Source organism: Carcharodon carcharias, chromosome 20, assembly GCF_017639515.1.
Source record: "Carcharodon carcharias isolate sCarCar2 chromosome 20, sCarCar2.pri, whole genome shotgun sequence".
In the NCBI taxonomy this organism is placed as follows: Eukaryota; Metazoa; Chordata; class Chondrichthyes; order Lamniformes; family Lamnidae; genus Carcharodon; species Carcharodon carcharias.
The window spans coordinates 60,396,995-60,417,958 of NC_054486.1; the positions used below are offsets into that span (position 1 = coordinate 60,396,995).

Consider the following 20,964-nt stretch of genomic DNA (forward strand, 5'->3'; position numbering starts at 1 on the left):
CATTTTGGCTGTGGATTTCACACTCAATAGAACTGAAGCGTTCAAGTTTGTGAATGTACAAATTGAGAATGTTGTAGAACAGTCACGGCGGTAACAGCAACTTATATATAATGCATTTATAAATCATCATGGTGCCATACAAGATATTGGTCACTTGCTTCTCTGCAGAGCACAGTTCACTTTGCGGTGTGTGGGCATAGCTGCCCGAAGACACTATCAGATAATCTGTCATCAGACTTGAACCACAAATCTCATAAAAAAAGCAGCTGTAAATACTAACATAACCTATCTCAGCTATTCGTCAGATAATCGCTTTTTTCCTACCAACAACATTTTATTGTGCAGTACATACCCACTTCTTGAGTTTGAAAGGAAATTATTATTGGCTTGAATTTGGACCTATAATTTCAAACCCTGTCTTCTTTCAAGAAAGAAGTTTGTGTATGTAGCCCTCCATTTGAAATGATTACATTTTCCCTTTAGTCACAAGCAGGTAGTCAAACAGTCATATATTTGTTTCTGAGCAGTTTTCTCCCCCGTTAAGAGACAAATAAACTCACTAGATGAGATTCTCTCAATTCACCACCACCCATCGTGGCCTTGACAATGATGTGGCAGTTAGAATTATTGCTCTCATGTTTTTCCATGGCTTGGATAAAAAGAAGTTTCTCACAGTGTTATTCCCTCTGCAGGGTTACTAAATCGTGTTAGCTACAGGACATCTCTATCTAATGCAATTTGGAAGCATGCAGTCATAGAAATATATTTCACTCAGCTAACAGCAAAGAAATAGGACTTTAGTGGTATGTGTGAAAAGCAAAATTTGCCATTGGTATAAATGGTCTTTTAATTCCCTCCACCAAATGCAGCCCTTCTTCCCCATTGCTTTCAAATCTTAAAGCAGTATTTTGGATGTAATTATCACCTTCCAGTATGTACTCCACTTCATATTAGCTGATATAATGTGCATAGTTGTAAAGTGGTGTTTCCCTCAGCAGAAACAAAAAAATCAGCCTCTCCTCCATGTTACTCTCTCCTTTGCTATCTTACGCTTCTATCTTTTTCTGTTACTATCCCTCTTTGAATCTGCTTTTCTCTCTTCCTGGTCTCTGTTACTTTCTTGTTTTTCTCCGTTACTGGCCCTTCAGGTCCTCTCTTACCATTCCTGGCGTTCCCATTAATATTCCAGCAATTCTGTAAGCTGTGTCATTTTCTTCCAATGGTCTCCAGATGCTGCCATTTCCTCCAATGTTCTCTTCTGGCTCTCATACCCCTGAAAATCTAATCTGCGTGCATCCCTATATTTATATGGCAGTAAAGTTTTAACTGCAGTAGGGCCGGGAAACAAGTGGTGGTGTAGTGGCTGCCTTTTACACATCCAACCCGATTAGAAAGGAAAATCGGGTCTGATCTGCAAGTTTTCCATCGATATATTTAACAACTTGGGATAAAAATTTGTTTGCTCAAATGGGCCAGTGTGAACTGGGCACAGCGAATAACTCATGTGCCTGAAAAGATAGGCGTGAGGCCCGATCAATAGGAGCGGGTTTGTGCCTCACTTTGAAAGGTCCAGTTGTGTCTGCCTGTAATGGTGGCAATCTCAGGTCTATCATTTTGATTGCGTCACAGAGGAAACTCCAGGCCAAGTTCTTACTTTTATTTGGATTATAAGATATAGTGAGCACTTAAAAGAGCTTAAAACCAACGATTCATCATGGTTGGAAACACAACGATAGGCTTCTTCCAGCAGAAAGTGAATTGGATTAACAGCTTTTCCAACAGCAAGGGGTGGCTTTATTTTAGACACTTAAAACACTTATTTTTGTAATTGCTGATGTACAGTTGAGAATTCCATTATAAGTGCACTATGTGCGTTAGATGACTAAAACAAGCTTAGCACCTTCATTCACTTTCACTCGTTACACCCTCCAAAATGCTTTCAGAGCATGCTCAAAGGCTCTATTGACTACCATAAATCACCATTTGCAATTAGCATCACTCAGCTCGGCGAGTGTTTAGGTGATGGGACTCACACCGCTGAATCCCAGCATTATGATGAGAGCCTTGTGGGCACAATCCAGACAATTGCAGGTTGAGAAATGGTCAAGGTCGAGCGCCAGGGCAATAATATGGCTGAGAGGGGCAGGGCTTCAGCATCTTGAGGTGGCAAAATATTCACCCACTTATTGGTGAGTTCAGTAGATGTACACTCAAAGTTGGAAACATGGTTGGCAGACAGGAGCACATATGTGCTCCAAGTATGGACTTTTTTTTATTCATTCATGGAATGTGGGCTTTGCTGGCTGAGCCAGCATTTATTGCCGATCCCTAGCTGCCCTTGAGAAGGTGGCGGTGAGCTGCCTTCTTGAACCACTGCAGTTCATGTGGTGGAGGTACATCCACAGTGCTGTTAGGAAGCAAGTTCCAGGATTTTGACCCAGCGACAGTGAAGGAATGGTGATATATTTCCAAGTCAAGATGGTGAGTGACTTGGAGGGGAACTCGCAGCATGAAAACCAGATGACAGAGAGCACATGGAGTTGCACAATATATGACCCTTCTCTATGCGTGAACACATCTCCCCTTGTACACTATACCTTCACCTTCCAAGAATGCAGACAAGGTAGGAGAACACCTCTGCTTCAATCTTACATGGCAATAAACATGGCATGACCCTGCAAAGCATGTGAATGGGGTTCATTCCACAAGCACATTTAACATTAAGGTCGAGGCACCACAGATGTCAAGAATGATCTGAAAAAGGGGAATACGCTGTGGTGATATGGAAGCACACTGTGTAGAGAGAGGCCCATGATAGTGACATCTGTAATAAGTTGGGCAAGGCATAAAGACAGATGGAGAGGACCTGAGCAAGGCATGCAGATGATAAGGATGCCTGGCATGTGTGGGTGATGAGGGGAGCCTTGGACCGGATGAGGATGAGTGTGAGATCTAGTGGCGATATCCCTTGAGCTGGCAGTGAGTGAGATGCTAGTGAATGTGTGCTTGGCTTGTGAGTGTGTGAGTTGAGAATGATGAGATGGTTGACTTACCGTGGCGGCACGGATGAAATCATTCATCCTCTTTTTGCACTGGGTGCCTGACTTCTTCTATTCAGGGTTGGCACTGTCCAAGCCAGATTGGTGAGCTTGCTGGACCTCCTGCAGTCAGAGTGCGGGTAGAGGACATTGTGGTGGGCCTCAACTGTATCCAGGTGTTCCAGTAAGGCGTCACTGAATTTGGGGGCTGCTGTCTTCTTGACTTTTGGGGCATGTCATCAGTGGAGCAGTCTTGGCCCGCAGACATTGAGAATGCTGTGCACGGCTGCTCTTTTAATATGGCGCCCGGAGTGAGGAAGTGGTGAGCTCATGGCAGGGCGAATAAATCAGAGGTTGCCTGCCAGTGATCCAGCCTGTTTCCCACACGTGCATATTTAATGAAGCAGGACATTGATGATACAGTGCAAAAACCCACCAATGTGGCCAGCGGGCAAAACAATTTTCACGCCCACCACTGCACTTAGTGCACTGGGGGAAAAATCCGCCCATAATATACCTAGGGCAGGCTTTTCTGATTGGCGAGCGGGGGTGGGGCCCGCTCATCGATACATAAGATGGCTCGGGGATACGTTGGGCATGCGTCCCGACATCACCGCGCGTCAATTAGATTGTCAGTTTGGTGGGCGCATAGCCGATTCAGCTGCACGCCCGCTTAACTGTCAGCAGCTTATTAAGGCCATTAAAAAACCAATTAACATTATTGATGGACCTGCCCGTCCAACCTTAAGGTTGGCAGGCAGGCCGGGAGCCCAGGTGGATCTTGGAAAAAGCATGAAACCTCATCCATGGGCAGGACGAGGTTTCATGAGGGTCTTTAAATTTTTACGAAAGGTTTCAATAAAAGTTATGGACATGTCCCAACTCATGTGACAGTGAGGGGACATGGCAGGGAAATTTTTCAAACCTCTTTATTTCAAGTTTTACATCAGAGACAATCTCCCTGAAGCAGCACTTTACCTCAGGGAGATGAGTGTGCTCTTTCGTGCGCATGCACAAAAGAGCGCAATCTCGGCTGAGGGAATCCCCACCCCGTCCACCCCGCCTACACAGGGAGCGCATAGCGCTTCCTGGCAGAAGTCATGCTGGGCGAGCCTTAATTGGCCCACCCACGTAAAATAGCGATGTGCCCCCGGCCCGCCCATGCCCCCCTTCCCAATGGGGGGAAAATTCTTCCCTTTGGATTTTCCTTTATTTTACCTGCCAATGTTTTCTTCATGCTGCCTTTTTACTCTCCTAATTTCCTTTATAAGTTGCCCCCTACACATTCTATACTCCTTTAGGGCTTCTGCTGTGAAACCCTCATCACTGGAGACATATACATGTGACCTGGACACACTCAAAATCATGGAATCATATAACACAGAAGGAGCCCATTCTGCCCATTGGTTTTGAAAAAGCTATCCAATTAGTCTCACTTCTCTACTCTATCCCAATAGCCCGGTAAATTGAAGGTGAAAAGAAATATGAAATAATATACTCTCACCTTAGACGGAGCAATACAAAGCAGATTAGCCCAAGTTTGATCTGCAACCTGTGTTTAATTAGCTACTTTCAGCAGGAGTGGCATGTAAGGTGCTCTAGTTGAGCTCAGTACCCCTGGGAAAATAAATCAGTCATGCTCCCACTCCAGGTCACTATCCAGTGACACCTGCTGGAAAATTGTTTATGGATGGACGTAGATATTTCCAAATTCTCAACAAAATTATATTCCATTGAGAAAGAAAGACTCTACAAGGAGAATGCACTATCCTTGGCTAACTAAGGAAGTTAGTTAGGATGGAATCGAATTGAATGAAAAGATGTATAATGTTTCAAAGATTAGCGATAGACCAGAAAGTTGGGTAAAAATTTAAAAACCAACAAAGAAGACTATAAAAAAGAGGGATAAGTTGGAGCATGAAAGAAAACTAGCAAGAAATATGAAAACAGACATCAACATCTTCTGCAAGTATATAAAAAGGAAAAGAGTAGCTAAAGTGAGTGTTGGTCCCTTAGAGGGTGAGACTGGGGAATCAATAATGGGAAACAAGGAAATGGCGGAGGCTTTGAACAAGTATTTTGTATCTGTTTTCACAACAGGAGACACAAAACGCATCCCAAGAATAGTATAAAAGCAGGGGGCAAAAGGGAGAGAAGAACTTAAAACAATCATGGTCACGAAAGAAAAAGTACTAGGAAAACTATATGGGACTAAAGCCTGACAAGTCCCCTGGACCAGATGGCCTGCATCCTAAGGTCTCAAAAGAAGTGGCTGCAGAGAAAGTGGAGAGTCAACATGGTTATGTGAAAAGGAAATCATGTTTGACAAATTTGTTAGAGTTTTTTGAGCATATAACAAGCAGGGTGCATAAAGGGAAACCAGTAGCTGTAGCATATTCGGATCTCCAAAAGACTCTTGATAAAGTGCCATATAAATTGTTAATGCTGAAGGTAAGGGGCAGAATTTTTCCGTCGGTGAGCTAGGGGTGGGGTCTGCTCGCCGACACGAAAATGATGTCGGGAGGAACCCCCGATGTCATCCCACCCCATTTAAATATTCAGGAAGGCGGGCGGACAGTGCGATCAGCTGTCCACCCGCCAACCTATCAATGGCCAATTGAGGCCATTGACAGGGTAGTTAAACCAATTAAAGGCCCTGCCCGTCCAAACCTAAGGCTTCTGAAAAAACATGAAACCTCATCTACTGGCAGAATGAGGTTTCACGTCTGTTTTAAAAAAGTTTAATAAAGTTTTTGTGATATTTATTAACATGTCCCTCCTCATGTGACATTGTCACATGAGGGGGTCATGTTAATAATTTTTTTATTTTTCTATTTTTAAAGTTTCAAACACTGTCAGTGCTCTCACTGAGGCAGTACTTAGTCTCAAGGAGTTGTGCGCTCTTTTGCATGCATGCGCAGAAGAGCACACTCTGACAGCTGGGGAATCCCTCCCTCCACCCCCACACAGGAAGTGCATAGTGCTTCCCGTTGGGGGGCCCGCTGGGTGGGCCTTAATTGGCCCGCTCACTTAAAATGGCAACAGGGCCCGTTTCGGCTGTGGTGATCGGCTGTCCGCCCGCTGCCAAGCTGGTGGGGTCCGCCCGCCCATCAAGGGCAAAATTCTGCCCAAGAAGTGATATATTAGCACAGATAGAGGATTGGCTTACTAACAGGAAATAGAGAGTCAGGATAAATTTTCAAGTTGGCAAACTGTAACGAGTGGAATATCGCAGGGATCGGCTGGGGCCTCAGCTATTTCTGATTGATATTAATGACTTAGAGGTAGATAAATTTGCTGATGATACAAAGATAGGTTAGAAAGCAGGAGGATACAAAGAGTCTGCAAAGGGATATGGATAGCTTAAGTGGTTGGCAACGTTTGGCAGAGTTTAATGTGGGAAAATGTGAGGTTGTCCACTCCGGCAGGAAGAATAGAGAAGTAAAATATTATTTAAGTGGAGAGAGACTGCGGAATGCTGCAGTATAGAGGGATTTAGGTGTCCTTGTACATGAATCACAAGAAATTAGCATCTAGGTAACAGCAAGTAATTAGGAAGGCAAATTAGGAAGGCTGGCCGCTATTGCAAAGGGAATGTAGTATAAAAGCAGGGAAGTCTTACACCTGGAGTACTGGTCTCCTTACTTAAAGAAGGATTTACTTGCATTTGAAGCAGTTCAAAGAAGGTTCGCCAGGCTGATTCCTGATATGAAAGGGTTGTCTTTTGAGGAAAGGTTGAGCAGGTTGGGCCTATACTCATTGGAGTTTAAAAGAAGGAGAAGTGATCCTATTGAAACATAGAAGATTCCGAGGGAGGTTGACAGGGTAGATGCTGAGAGATGTTTCCTCTCATGGGAGAATCTGGGATTAGGGGAGGTGGTGGCATAGTGGTATTGTCACTGGACTAGTATTCCTGAAACCCAGGGTAATGCTCCGGGGACCTGGGTTTGAACCCCACCATAGCAGATGGTGGGAATTTAATTAAATTCAATAAAAATCTGGAATTAAAAGTCTGATGATGATCATGAAATCTTTGCCAATTGTTGTAAAAACCCAACTGGTTCACTAACCCTCTTTAGGGAAAGAAATCTGCCATCCTTACCTGGTCTGCCCTACATGTGAATACCCTCTGAACAAGGACAATTAGGGATGGGCAATAAATGCTGGCCTAGGCAGTGACTCCCATGAACGAATAATAAAAAAATGTTCAAAAATAAGTGGTCTTCCATTTTCTTTCAGAGAGTTGTTAGTATTTGGAATTCACCCAGTGGAGGCAAGGTGATTAAATATATTCAAGGCTGAGTTGGACAGATTTTTGATTCACAAAGGAGTCAAGGGGGATAGGCAGGAATATGAATCAGATCACCCATGATCTTAGTGAATGGCAATGCAGGCTCGATGGGCTGAATAGCCTACTTCTGTTCCTATTTCTTATGGTCTTTTGACCTTATAGCAGATGAGAACAATAATAACTTGTTAACATCCATCATCAAGATTACATGTGAAAAATAACCACTTGGATGAGCTACAGCAGGCTGCTGGTGCCATAGAGCTGTATCAGAACAATTCATGTAATGATCATGGAATGTTGACCATATCGCACTTGTGGCCTTTTTAAGGCAGTATTTTCTGTTACCCTATATACAGCATGGGCAGGATCTTCCCCCCCATCAGGGGTGTTGTGCGGGAGCGGGTGTGAGCGGGTGGGTTCTTGATCAGAGCCCCCAGTTGGGGGCACACCGCCATTTTAGGTGGGCGGGCCAATTAAGGCCTGCCCAGCATGATGTCTGCCAGGAAGCGCTATGTGCTCCCTGTGTGGGTGGGGAGGGGGTGGATTCCTTGAGCTGAGAGTGCGCTCTTTTGTGTGTGTGCACGGAAGAGCGCACAGATCTCCCTGAGGCTAAGTGCTGTCTCAGGGAGATCGGCTCAGGTTTGAAAATTTCAAAAAAGAAGGGGAAAAAAATTACTGACATGTCCACTCATGTGTCACTGTCACATGAGCTGGGACATGTCAATTTCTTTTATTTAAACATTTTATAAAAATATTAATACCCTCATGAAACCTCATCCCGCCTGTGGATGAAGTTTCATGTTTTTTCATAAGCCCGCCTGGGCTCCCAGCCTGCCCACCAACCTTAAGGTTGGACGGACACGTCCATCAATCATGTTAATTACTTTTTTAATAGCCTTAATGGGCTTTTGACAGTTCAGCGGGCACGCAGCTGATTCAGTTCACATGCCTGATGCCACCCCGCGTCGTTTTACATGTCGGCAAGCGGGCCCCCACCCCCCCACCTCAATCGCCGAACAGAAGATTCTGCCCCATAGGTTTTAGAAGGGGAGTAGTTTGAGCTTCATTAATTGGCTTTCATTAATAGGTTTTACAGAAAGCCAGCGTTGTGGTCACTTTGACAAATGGACCGTAGGAGTCTCAGGTACAGGTTACGATCGTTTATTCGAGCAATTGCAAGGAGGGCACCATCTCAATACAGCTTGAGACAATACTCTGCTAAACTACAAGTGTTCATCATATTTATACATTATTGGTCACGTACAAGAATAGTTTCCAGATTTCGATCTTGTTAACATAAAGGTTTACATTAAACTGACAAGTCTAGTGACAAGTACATGTATTGTACGTCCCTATTTGTTTCTCACCCAGGTGGAGACCCTGCCTCCTACCTAAACTAGGACCATCTGTTCTTTCCCTATCTGCTGTAAATAGGCTCAATCTTAGTTGTTTTTCAACCTAAGGCTCCAGTCTGACTCCCAAAACACCCAATCTGTCATATTTACATTCTTCTTCATCCAATATGGCCTTGCTGATACTCACACGCCCTGAGAATGTGCAAGGTTTAGATTTCTCTCTGTCCAGCCTGGCCTTTAACTGTTAACTGCTTACGCAGACAGGTTTTGCCTGCTTGCATATTTTAAGTATTGATTCCCTTCAATAAGTTCTTACTGTATCCCTTTATTTCCCCCTAACAGCCAGCATGGACTTGATGGGCCGAAAGGCTTTGTTCTGTGCCGTAATAGCTCTGACTCCAATGATACTTTTTAAAACTGTAAATTGCTTTCTCTAGTGAAGTCAAATGAAATGCAGTAAGGGTAGACTGATTCCCCGTGGCTCATGTGTACACGGCCCACTGAACATTCTTTTGGGCTTTTTTGTGTTCCATCTTTTAACTTTTTGCCTGAAATAAAAATCACTTTTAAATGACAGCTCCAAAATGAGCAAGATTTATTTGAGTGACTCACACTATTTTTTTAATGGAACTCTGGTGAGCCTTTTCTATTTTAACTCTGTAGGATACTTGCTTGTTTGAGATATCATTGGGGATAAACTTTCACCTGACTGAGGTAAGAAAGGAATAACATGTATGGTATAATTTGACTGTTGTATTTTATGATATTTCCATACTATTGGAACAATTTTACTATCATGATACAGTTGAGAAAATACACTAATCTCTCCTAGAATTGCAATTTACTTAGGCTGGGATTTTCCAGCCCCCGTCGTGGCATACCTGCCTTGGGAGATCCAGTGGCCTAGCCAAAAGCCCATTGACTTTTGGAGGGACCAAATGATCTCGGCAGTGGATGGAGCTGGAAAATCCCACCTTTTGTCTCGGTAAACATGTCTTGTCAAGCGTTATGGTTCTATATGCAAACAAAAGTTATATGAATTTTTGGTCAGTCACCTTCACATGTTTGACATTCAGTGGGCTAGATTTTCCTTTGGGAGAGTGGTAAATGCTTCTCGTTCATTTGATCAATTTTGTGCTAATGCACGAATGATGAGTTTTCAGCTTTTGCTGTAATATTCATTCTATCAGTGAGAAGCTATTGCCATTGGATGGAATGTATACATAAATCATGTAAATAAGTCAGCTTAATAACCTCAAATGAATGTCTTGCCCTCTTTGACTGCTGTCATTTCCACCAAAAGGTTCAAATGAAGGGAAAAATTAATTTGTGAACGAGGCAAAGTAGCCTTTTTTCTACTAAGAAATGCTACGCTAGCATTAGAAGTTGGCCTCAATTTTTCACTTCAAATGCAAACGTTTATTCACCTTTTAAGTCAACACATGGGATCAAACAGGCAATACTGTTGCCAAGAGGATGTGTGGGAGTTTAAGATTCCCCCACACAGTGCAGACTGTGCATGGTGAACAACAAACAGAAATGGATCCTCTGGCAAAAAGGATGAAGTACAAAGGTGGTTTCAAACTAAAATGTGTAACATTTGCTAATTTGTCAAATAACTGTGCTACAGCAAGGGAGTTCAGCAGTGAAAAACTGATATGAGAATAGAAGAAGAAGGAATCATCTCTGAAGAAGATGCTCAAGACTAAATGCACCATGAGAACAGGGACCAGTCATTGGCGTGATCTTGAGAAGCATGTATTGGAATAGGTCCTCACAAACTGCCTGCATAGTTACATCTTCACCAGAAATGCATTGTGTATATATGCACTTAAGTGGGCCAAATCGAACCTTGAGCCCAGCAAAGATTTCAGACCAACAGCTGGTTGGTGTAGCTTCTTTATGTCTAATATTGCAGCAGATGACCAAGATTGCTCAAAGATTTCCAAAAAAGTTCTGCCAGTTTCTATCAGTTCTTCATCAGACAGTGGCAAAAACATGAGTACCCACCATGTCACATTGACAACATGGATGAAATGCTTTTTAAAATGTTCTGATTGTGGTTAAAGATAACTTTGTAGAATTAATTAATTCAATATGCACCCAAAGTCCTGTAACCCTCAGGCCTATGGAGCAAGAGCTGGAAAATGGGATTAGGCTGGGGGTTGTGAGATGGTGGGGCTCGTTTTTCGCTTGGTGCAGACATGATGGGCAGAGTGGTCTCTTTCTGTGCTGTAAATTTTTCTAAATTTTCGAAATATCTGAAAAGGAGGATTGTGCAGAAATGTGGGGAAACGTTGGGGAAGTGGCAGTATGTTAATTGCTCCTTAGGAGAGCCAGCACAGCCATGATGGGCCAAATGGCCTTCTGTGTTGTAATGATTCTATGATTTTGAAGCAGAATCAAGCTGCTTTAGCTAGAGTCTCCCTATAGCAAATGTCCCCCCCAAAACACTTGGGGGGTGTGGAGGATTACTATTTACATACATTTAAATAGGGAAGAGGAATGGATCTCCTACCTTGAAAACTGGACATGCACTCTGCAAGATGAATCAGTTGGTAGCAAAAATGCTGATCAAAGTGAGTGAAAAGTTGGAGAAGTTTTCAACACAATGAGGGAAGAAGAAGCCAGCTTTTGCTGCACGGGCAAATTCTTACCGGACATTTTAATAATGGCCAAACAGTATTTAGTCTTCATAATCTATGGATAGATATTGTGCTGTATGATATTAGTAATTAATGCAGTAACATGACCACCTGAAACTTCTCTTTACCCTATTTAAATGGCTATGTTAATGTGTTTAAATAATGGATAAATACTGTCATAAAATTACCAGATAAAATACTTCAATGTGAAAATATAAAGGGTGATTTTTCAACTACCTCTTTGCTGTTTCTTGCCTGAGAATTAGGCGATTGGCAGAGGAAAGTTGGGTGGGTACCTTTGACAGCCTTTTGTTGTTCAAGACCAACCTGATTCAATTTTTATGTAGGCCTTTAAATGGGCACCCCCCACCTTCCAAAACAAGCAGAAAGTTATTTAAATATTCACATTGGAGTCTTTTGCCAGGCTTAGGACCCCAGTTGCCATTTTCACCTATGAAAGAGCCTCCGCTGTGCGCACAATGCTCAGTTGCATCAGGCATTCAATGTGCTAATCAGTTATCTTTAAAGGGATCACTTGAGTATGCTCAAAAAGGCTGGTAAATGTTACGGGGAGAGAGTTTAATAATGGCCAGAAAGAACAGGATATTCCCTCCATGTCCCATGAAGCCATAGCCACTGCTGGCCCGCTCTTAGCTTCTACGGTTGGCTTTCCCCGGCAACTGGCACAACCAGGCAGAAGCCAGCTGATTTTCAGCTTTCCATTACCAATGTGCTGCTGTGGAGTGCATGTTTTGTTCAAGCATCGCTACACTGGCTTTGGGCAAACACTATGGACGCACCACCAAATTCATGGCCATTTTGGGTTAAAGTTAAGAATTACAATGTATGCTTGTTACCAATGTCATAGTTGGGTTTTGGGTTGGGTAATAGTAACTAGTCAGTTTTTGCATAATTTTCATCCAGAAAATTTTAATTGGTTGCAGTAACTTTAGCAGCAGCCATTACAGCTAGTTATTAATGCTAGTTGCAAAATGTGAATAATCGGTAGTCATGGGAAAAGCAAATTTACTGTCCTGAAACATTTTCTCCCTACTGGTAAATCTGCCAAACCACCACATCTTGAAATGAGGCAAGCATACCGAATATGAACATGACAGTAATAATCATAATAAATATAATAATAACCATATCTAATGTTGCATCAAGGTAAGAACAGTATTTAGAAATGATTGCTTAATCATTCAATGTAAACTCTAGAGTCTAAATTATATATTACAGAGAATAGCTAATGTCTGGAATAAACTCTGAGTCAATAACTCACTCTCCTAGTTTTATTGCTACTTATGAGTCACTTGAGCTTTTTTCTCATTGTTTATGATGTATTCGGTAGTTTGGTGTATCCCACTAGGTTTTCTATTTCCAAGGAACATTGCCACATGCCGAAATGTGTTATCAGAAATAACTTAAGTGAAAGTTACTGTAGGAATCACAATTGACAGCTCATTTGCTTTATGTTCCATACTGCTGTCATTACGCGCTTTAAAATTGAACAAAATTATGAATATATTTTGCAGTTTTAATATTTGCACATTTATTTGTAAGCTTCATGTTAATTTTATTTGCTGCACTTTTACAATAATTTCATACCTTCACAAAAACATTCCCAGAACTCCATAGCCATGCCCAAAACTGGGAAGTGAGCTCCAAGAGATGGCCTCACAGCAGTGCAAAGGCGTGCCTAATGTAGTGTAACTGCTAGTGAACATTTCTGAAATCTAGGCACAAAGAAATCACTGTGCCATATAGTGCAGAGCTTATTTGAAAATTAAATCCATATTTCCATATTCTGTTTTACATTATGGATGAAACTGAAGAGTCAGAGGTGGGGGCTGGGTGGGTGTGCGTAGGGAGCAAAGAGGCAAGGAAAATCATGGAAAGAAAGGAGAGAAGTAAAGAGAAGAATACAATCAAAGCAAATAAGGATGGGAAAGATAATAAACTGGGGCATATTATAGGACCCCTCGAGTACTTAGAAAGTTACCAATAATGAGCAAATCTGAAAATCTGAAATTTAAAAAAATCAGAATTTGCTGAAAATACACAGTAGGTCAGTAAACATCTGTAAAGAGAAGCAATTGGTAATGATGCTGTGGGTATATGGGAAGAGATTGGTGATGATGCCAAGATTTACACTATAGAATGGAATTCCTGAGTATTCTGAGAGTGCACTCTGGCATTCGGAGAAGCACCTGCCTGAATTTGGTCTTTGTTGCTGGATTGCCAGATTCATATTCAATATGAAAACATTTTCTTGGAGCATGCAAGAGCCTCATTAGCTTTCTTATGTTAATGCAATCTTGCAAGTAGTCTTATGCTGAATTCACAGATATTTTTCAACAGTTTACTTCATTAGTGTTGCTTGTCAAATTTGAACAGTCTGTTAAGATTTATGGATTAGAAACCAGATGAAATAACATTCAAGCTGCTGTACATAGCTTTAAGATGCTCTTTTCAATTTTTAATTTGAAATATAGGTGGTTAGAAGTTTTTTGATCATCCTCACCAATGATTTAGTTTTCTGGTGCTTAGGAGTTTCCTTTTTAAAAGGTATATTTAATTGTTTCTTATTACATCTAAAGGGTAACTTTCTAATTTTGGGTTCCATGCTTGGAAAGTGTTTGCTGCCTGTCGAGTATGCATCTCAGAGATTTTGCTGTGCACGATTCTCCAATGGTTTAAAGTAATATTTGGAAATCATGTATAGCCCATGACAAAATTTCCAGTATGTGCTCTTGGAGGGTGATGTTCCTCCTCTATAATGTAAAGATTGAAATTATTCCCGTTAAGTTCACTTTTTTCAGCTTCTATTCACATTCTAATTGCTGCATTAATTCTCCCCACTGTTTGGCATTGATATTTTGCAACACAAACCAGTTTTTCCCCAATCTTTGCTTTTACAACTGTCATGTTGAAAGCTGTTGTTTCAGTTGCACCAAGCAAGGTGTTCTGCCTTGGAGAAAGGCCAGCAATGATTCACCAGGATAATAATTGATACGAAGGGACTGAGTTATGACAAGACCCTGGCTGAGTATAGTTTCTATTCCACATGATGGAGAGGTCAGAGATAAACCTGACTGAGGTATTGAAAATAATGGGTGGCATTGACAGAGTAGCCTTTTCTCTACAGTAAGGAAATCCAAAGCAAGTGGACTTAATCTTGGAATTCAGCAAAGCCAGTCAAAAGCAAATTCAGCAAAAATCTTCCCTAATAAGTTGTGAGACTGTGGAATTCATGGCCCAGAACCCACGGATGCAAAGCCAGTTGAGCTGTTTAAAAGAGAGACCATATCCCGATTTCCAAGTAAGTATCTAAGAGATGTAAAGGCTGATATTCCAGGGAATAGTGCCCGAGGAGTGCCTGAATGGGAGGCATGGTACACCAGAAACATAGGTGAAGGTATGTAACAATAAGACTACCTATTAACTTCCTACCTTGTTAATTTGAGAGGCCCACATTGAGCACCTGAAGCAGGCACAGATATTTCAATTAATTCCATTTGTCACATTTAACTGCAATTCAACTGATACAAAAGGAAAAGACTGCATATTCTGGAAATCTGGAGTACAAACATAAAATGCTGGAAATACCCAGTTCTCATAAAAGGCTATCAACCTGAAACGTTAAATGTTTCTCTCTCCACAGACACTGCCAGGCTTGCTGAGTATTTCCAGCATTTTGGGTTTTTATCTGCAATTCAGCTTCCTGGTCTTATATAGGTCGTAGGTGTATAAGACTGTCCACATAAAATAAAAAGAGAGTGCTATATGCAAACCAAATGTCTTGAGAGTTGTGAGGGCTAAGTCAGCAAAATATGTGAGGTAGAGTAGCTTTACAGTTACCATGAACTTCATTAATTAAATGGACCATGTCTGCTACAAATTTTGGTTGGACACCTGTCAAATCTACATGATAGGACCTCATTTAGAATCCATCCATAAATGACACACCTACCTACAGATGAGAAGAAGCAGGAAGCTCTTTGGATGCATAAATATTAAGGTAACACTAGAAGAGAATAGCACCAATGAGGGGTATCCATTTGAGCAGGTTTAAAACCCCAAGGATGGGCTGGATTTTAGAGGCAGGTAATGGGAGTCGGGAAATTTCCCAGCTCAGCAGGCCTGTCTCAGGAAAAAGTGCCTGGAATGCTGCAATTTTCGCCTCAGGAAGGCAGGTGCAGCCTGGAGTCGGGTTTGCTGCTCCTGGAAACAATTTGGAGGCAGTTACAGCGGCTGCCAAGTGCTGAGGAGTGCTGTTTAAAAGGCCCAAGTCAGTTCTCTGGGACTTTGTCCCAGTTGCTACGTATTAGGTCCTCTAGCTCTCACCCCTCACATCTGCTTGCCACCCCCCCCCCCCCACCCAGTCCATATGTGCCATCCATGCCAACTCATGCCAGCCCATATCCCTCTTTCCAAGAATGAATAATGAGGTTTCTCTGAGGGCCCAGACTTCCAATAGTCTGTTGCAACATGTGCACACAAGAGAAAACATTGCTTGATTGACAGCTTTTTCTCTTAGATTTATTTTTCAATTGTTCACTATTTATTTGCACGAGATAAAGAGGAATCAACTGCTATTGATACTTTAAAGGTCTGGTTGACTGATGCTTTTATAGTATTGCAGTAACAGCAGATTTTTAAAGAAAGTCATAAATGGCTGTTTTTTTTTAGTTTTTCTACACATGCCATTGTTACTACAGGGTTCATTGGTTCTTCTTAGAATATTTACTGGGTAAATAGGCATGGAGGGTATGAGGGACCATTTGGGGTGGGTGAAGGGGCATTGATTGGCATGGAGAGTATGAGGGGTCATTGGGAGTGGGTGGAAGGGGTTAAGGGTAAGATCATTTGAAGTTATCTTTCAAAAGGTTACCTCATCCAAACTGTGGTTCACAATACCTCTGAGGGGCTATGAACCACGTCTCCTTGAAAAGTTGGCTCGACTGCATGCAAATTGAGGGAAGGGGGATGGGGTGGGGGGGGTTCTAGGAGATACCTGTCTCCACAATGAATCTGGCCAGGTCAGGAGTGCAGGATGTAAGCCTGAGCCCTTCTCCCACACCAGGGAAAATTGGGGAGGCCGGTAATGGGAGTAGAAATCCCAGAATCGGGTCCTGTCCTCCATTTTTAAAGGTCTGCAGAGACGGGGAGATTCCGCAAAAATCTAGCCTGGTATTCCTAGACCTTAGTGAGGAGCAATGTCTCTGGCTGCGCCGGTTTAATACAGAGGTTGTTAAAACAATTGTGTCAACTCCTGACAGCAGACTTCAAACCACAGCTCCCAGTCTTTGCTGCAGTGCTAGCAACAAAGCTCAATATTCTGACTCATTGTCAAAGGTGTCTTTATGTGACTAGCTCTCCTGACACATAGGGCGATGGATTGCAATACAGCCATAGAATCTCCCTCCTGGCTTTCAAAATGATTGCCTGGGCTGTAATAACTTCTCAGTTGACAATGTTTGGCTTTAAGTTGCAGACGTTCAAAATATTCAGCCTTGCTCAGTGTTTCCTCCAACACACTCACTTTTATTATCCCTTTTAAATGACCACAGGCCCTTAAGCTCTGAAGTAGCTCTGGAATGACCCTCATAATTGTAGCCAACCGGAGAACTCAATGCCTGTCCAACCATACTAAAAATCAGGGCAGTAAGAAGTAACCTTGGGCATCGAACTATTCCAATGTGCAACCCATGTGGATCACTCACCATCATCGCCTCCGGAAAATTGGCGCTATAGATCAAGGGCAGAGAATTTGTGTTAAGTAGACAGAAGTGCCAGGGCCAATGTTCCTTCTAATATTTCTTTGTTGTATGTGGTCTGTTTATTGCACTGTGCAGTACACATGAGATTGCCATATGACCACGCATGCATGCATCTTAGAGGAAACAGTGGTTGTAGGCAAACTGTGCAATGCGGTGTGCATTCCAGACTGCTGCATGGCTGCGCACCTGCGCAGCAACAAGTACAGCAGAGGAGGCTCAAGGAGCTGAATTACCAACTTTTGTTCCAGCATTCTAATGTTTTATTTCCCATTTAAAACTAGTAGAAGGACCTCAAAACTATCAGCGCTGTCAATTTTTTGCAGTAGATCAATGTGTACTACTTAGATATTGTGTTTTAAACTGTTTCCTTTTATTTTCCAGGAGAGGAAGCTTCAGAGAATCACACCGAAAATCTTAATCCGGACAATAATGTTAAGACACGCTGTCAATCATGCACCTCTACGTTCTTCAAGATTTTTTGGGGGTTTCTGGTCATTCTCTCTGTATCATCCTCCTGGGTTGGTACCACACAGATTGTCAAAGTCACGTACAAGAACTTCCATTGTCCTTTTTTTATGACCTGGTTCTCTACAAATTGGAACTTAATGTTTTTCCCTGTGTACTATTCGGGACACTTGGCTTCAGCAGAGGAAAAGCAGACATTAATTCAAAAAATTAGGTACTGATTCCTTCTCTTTTTGTTAAGTAAAAAGTTAAAGCATATTGCGTAATTCAAAATTATACATCACTAAATTGTTAATTTTTGTTACAATAGGTAATCAAAGCTGACTGTGTTTTCAGCACATTGCTGCTCCGCTGACAGTCACTTTTTCACATTGTCACAATATCACAGTTTGGAACATATTTCACTCACAACAACGACACCCTGCATTTATATTGCACTTTTAACATAGTAAATCCTCCCTAGATCCTTCACAGGAGCGTTATCAAACAAAATTTGACACTGAGTCACAAAAGGAGATAGATATTAGGACAGATGACCAAAGCTTGGTCAAAGAGCTTGGCTTTAAGGAGCAGCTTAAAGAAGGTAAGGAAAGTAGAGAAGGGGAGAGGTTTAGGGAGGGAGTTCCCTAGGGAGGTATTTGCTGCTGAAAACTGGCCGTGGAAGATCGCAGAATTGGAGGAGCACAGAGCTCTTGGGAGGGTTGTAGGGCTGAAGGATGTTACTGAGACAGGAAATGGGCGAGATCATGGAGGAATTTGAAAACATGGATGAGAATTTTGAAATAGAGTTGTTGCTGGGCTGGGAGCCAAAGTTGTTCAGCAAACATAGGGATGATGGGTGAATTAGAATTGGCATGAGTCAGGAATTGGCAGCAGAGTTTTGGATGAGCTCAAGTTCATGGGGGGTGGTAGATGGGAGACCATCCAGGAGAATATTAGAGAAGTCATTGAGAAGTAACAAGGGTATTGATTAGTGGTTCAGCAGCAATTGAGCTGAAGTAGGGGTGGAAATGGGTGACGTAATAGAGGTCAAAGTAGGTGGTCTTAATGAAGAAGCAGGTATGTAGGTGGAAGCTCAACTCAGGGTCAACTGTGACACCAAGGTTGTGATTGGTTTGATTTAGCCTCTGACAGATACCAGGGGAGTTAGCCATGAGCTGGTGGCTAAGGAATAGAGTTTGTGACGGGAACGGAAGACAATGGCTTTAGTCGTCCCAATATTTAGTTGATAAAAATTTCTGCTCATTCAGGATTGGGTGTCGAACAATCACAATCCAAATGTCTTTTTTTGGTTTCTGGCAAAGTAACACCTCTTTGGTGTATTACTGCCATCTCCTGTCTCGGAGGAAGAAGTGCAATGCATTAAAAAAAACCTAAATTCTATGCGCTAATCCTATGAAATATAAAGAAGGCAACATGATTTTATAAATATCCCAAAACCCAAATCTAACTGCTAAAATACTAGCCACCGTATCACACTGTATATCCTTCTGATGCAAATTAGACTGCATAGCTCCCCTTTCAGTTACAAACTTAGTACAGTGTAATAAAACATGCTCCACCGATTGCAGAAATCCTTCGCCACACTCCTGACACAAACCATTAACATATTTCCTTATTAAATACAGAGACTTACTTAACCCACAGTACCCAATCCTAATCCTACTCATAATCACCTTGTCCCTTCTACACTTCCCAGTGAATTTACTTGGTAACTTCACATTTATATCAAATTCAAAACAATGTCTTCCTTTCTCGTCCATAACCCACTTTTGTTGCCATAATGCATATAGTTTACCCTTCATAATAGATTTAATTTCCACTTACCCTAATGAAATCTCAATATCTGGAATCAAGTGATTTATAGAATTTTTAGCCAACAAATCTGCTGCTTCATTCCCTACCACATTTCCATGTGCTGGCATCCATAAAAAACCCACCACAATACCCAACTGGTGTATGTTACACAATCAGTGAAAAATTTCAAAAATAAAATCCTGTCTAGATTCAGAAAAACAAGATTAGATAGAGACCAATGCTGATGATGAATCTGAACAAATGCTGACTCTCAATAGCTTTACCCCTACTACTCACTCTAAAGCCAACATAATTTCCAGCAACTCAACTGAAAATACTGATAAACCATCAGATAACCTTTTTCATAATCTTAACACTAAATTCAGGAATAAAAACAGCTGAACCTGTGCTTCCTGTCCCAGGGTCCTTAGAACCATCAGTATAAAGTTGAATATAAGCAAACCAATTCTTATCTATATATTCTTTTACAAAACTAGACAGATTAGAACCTAAACTATTTCCTTTAAGTTTGTCCAGTATTGTAAAATCAACCTCTGGATATTGGAAGGACCAGGGTGAACAATCCAAATTTCAATATAATTGTGCAGTTAAAACCTGCTTATTGAAGCTCCTGCTGGAAATTAAAGTGTCTCATTGACTGCATTAAATAATGCCACTGAGAAATCTGATTTAAAAGGATTCAGATACATTGTGAATCAATAAGTTTATCTTGGAAATACTTTCCTTTAAATGAACAACCCAATTAACTATGTCCACATGAATGAAGATCAGCTATATCATTCAGCTTAGGTGCTAGATAGACAAAATATTTAAAGAAATATTTATTTGATGGTGTAGTAGGCACTTGTGTTTGATGCTAATTGAATAGATGTGTTGAAAGAAAAGTTACTGCTACACATATCTCTGATTACATTGTTCATTGCCTGCAGGGAATGTAGTCGAATTTTTGGAGAAGAAGGACTGACTCTGAAACTCTTTCTGAAAAGAACAGCCCCATTCTCTATCCTCTGGACATTAACTAATTACCTATATTTGTTGGCGCTGAAGAAATTAACAGCCACAGATGTCTCTGCCCTTTTCTGTTGCAACAAAGCATTTGTCTTCCTGCTCTCTTGGATTGTGCTCAAAGACAAGTTCATGGGAGTTAGAGTAAGTACCTATGATTAATGGCTTTGATGAAAGCAATTTGTCCGCAGGTGGAAACTGCAATGTAGTCTTTAACATACAGTAAGTCCCTTTTAGAAGCATTAGAAAAATGACCAATAATTGATTCCTGGTACCTGTTTTTAATCATAATAGTTTTACTTAAGTTGTGTGAAATTTTGAGGGAATAATGTTTTAAAATAATGTAGAAAGACCTGCCTCTGAACCATAGAGTTGAACAGAAAGTGATGCCTATCCCTACAGCAGGATTAAGATGATTTATATAGGGTAGGTCTAGTTCACTAATTTGAAGGTTTACAGTATGGAGAAGATAATTTTAATGTGTATGCATTATAACATAATGGGCAGATGTTCCTTTTCTTGCCCATAGATGCATTGGATCGCAGAGAGAAATCTTTGTCAGGG

General features: G+C 41.5%; 1 protein-coding gene across 2 annotated transcripts in view; it reads left to right on the forward strand.

Annotated features, from left to right (window-relative positions):
• The window catches only part of slc35f4 (solute carrier family 35 member F4), a 253,416-nt gene that overhangs the window by 157,341 nt on the left and 75,111 nt on the right, over window positions 1-20,964 (forward strand). The window contains exons 8-9 of one of the 2 annotated variants that reach the window (XM_041215000.1): window positions 17,497-17,791; window positions 20,325-20,544. In XM_041215000.1, coding sequence (XP_041070934.1) covers window positions 17,497-17,791; window positions 20,325-20,544 — 515 coding nt within the window. The remainder of the gene's footprint in view (window positions 1-17,496; window positions 17,792-20,324; window positions 20,545-20,964) is intronic. The other variant, XM_041215001.1, reaches the window with a different exon arrangement.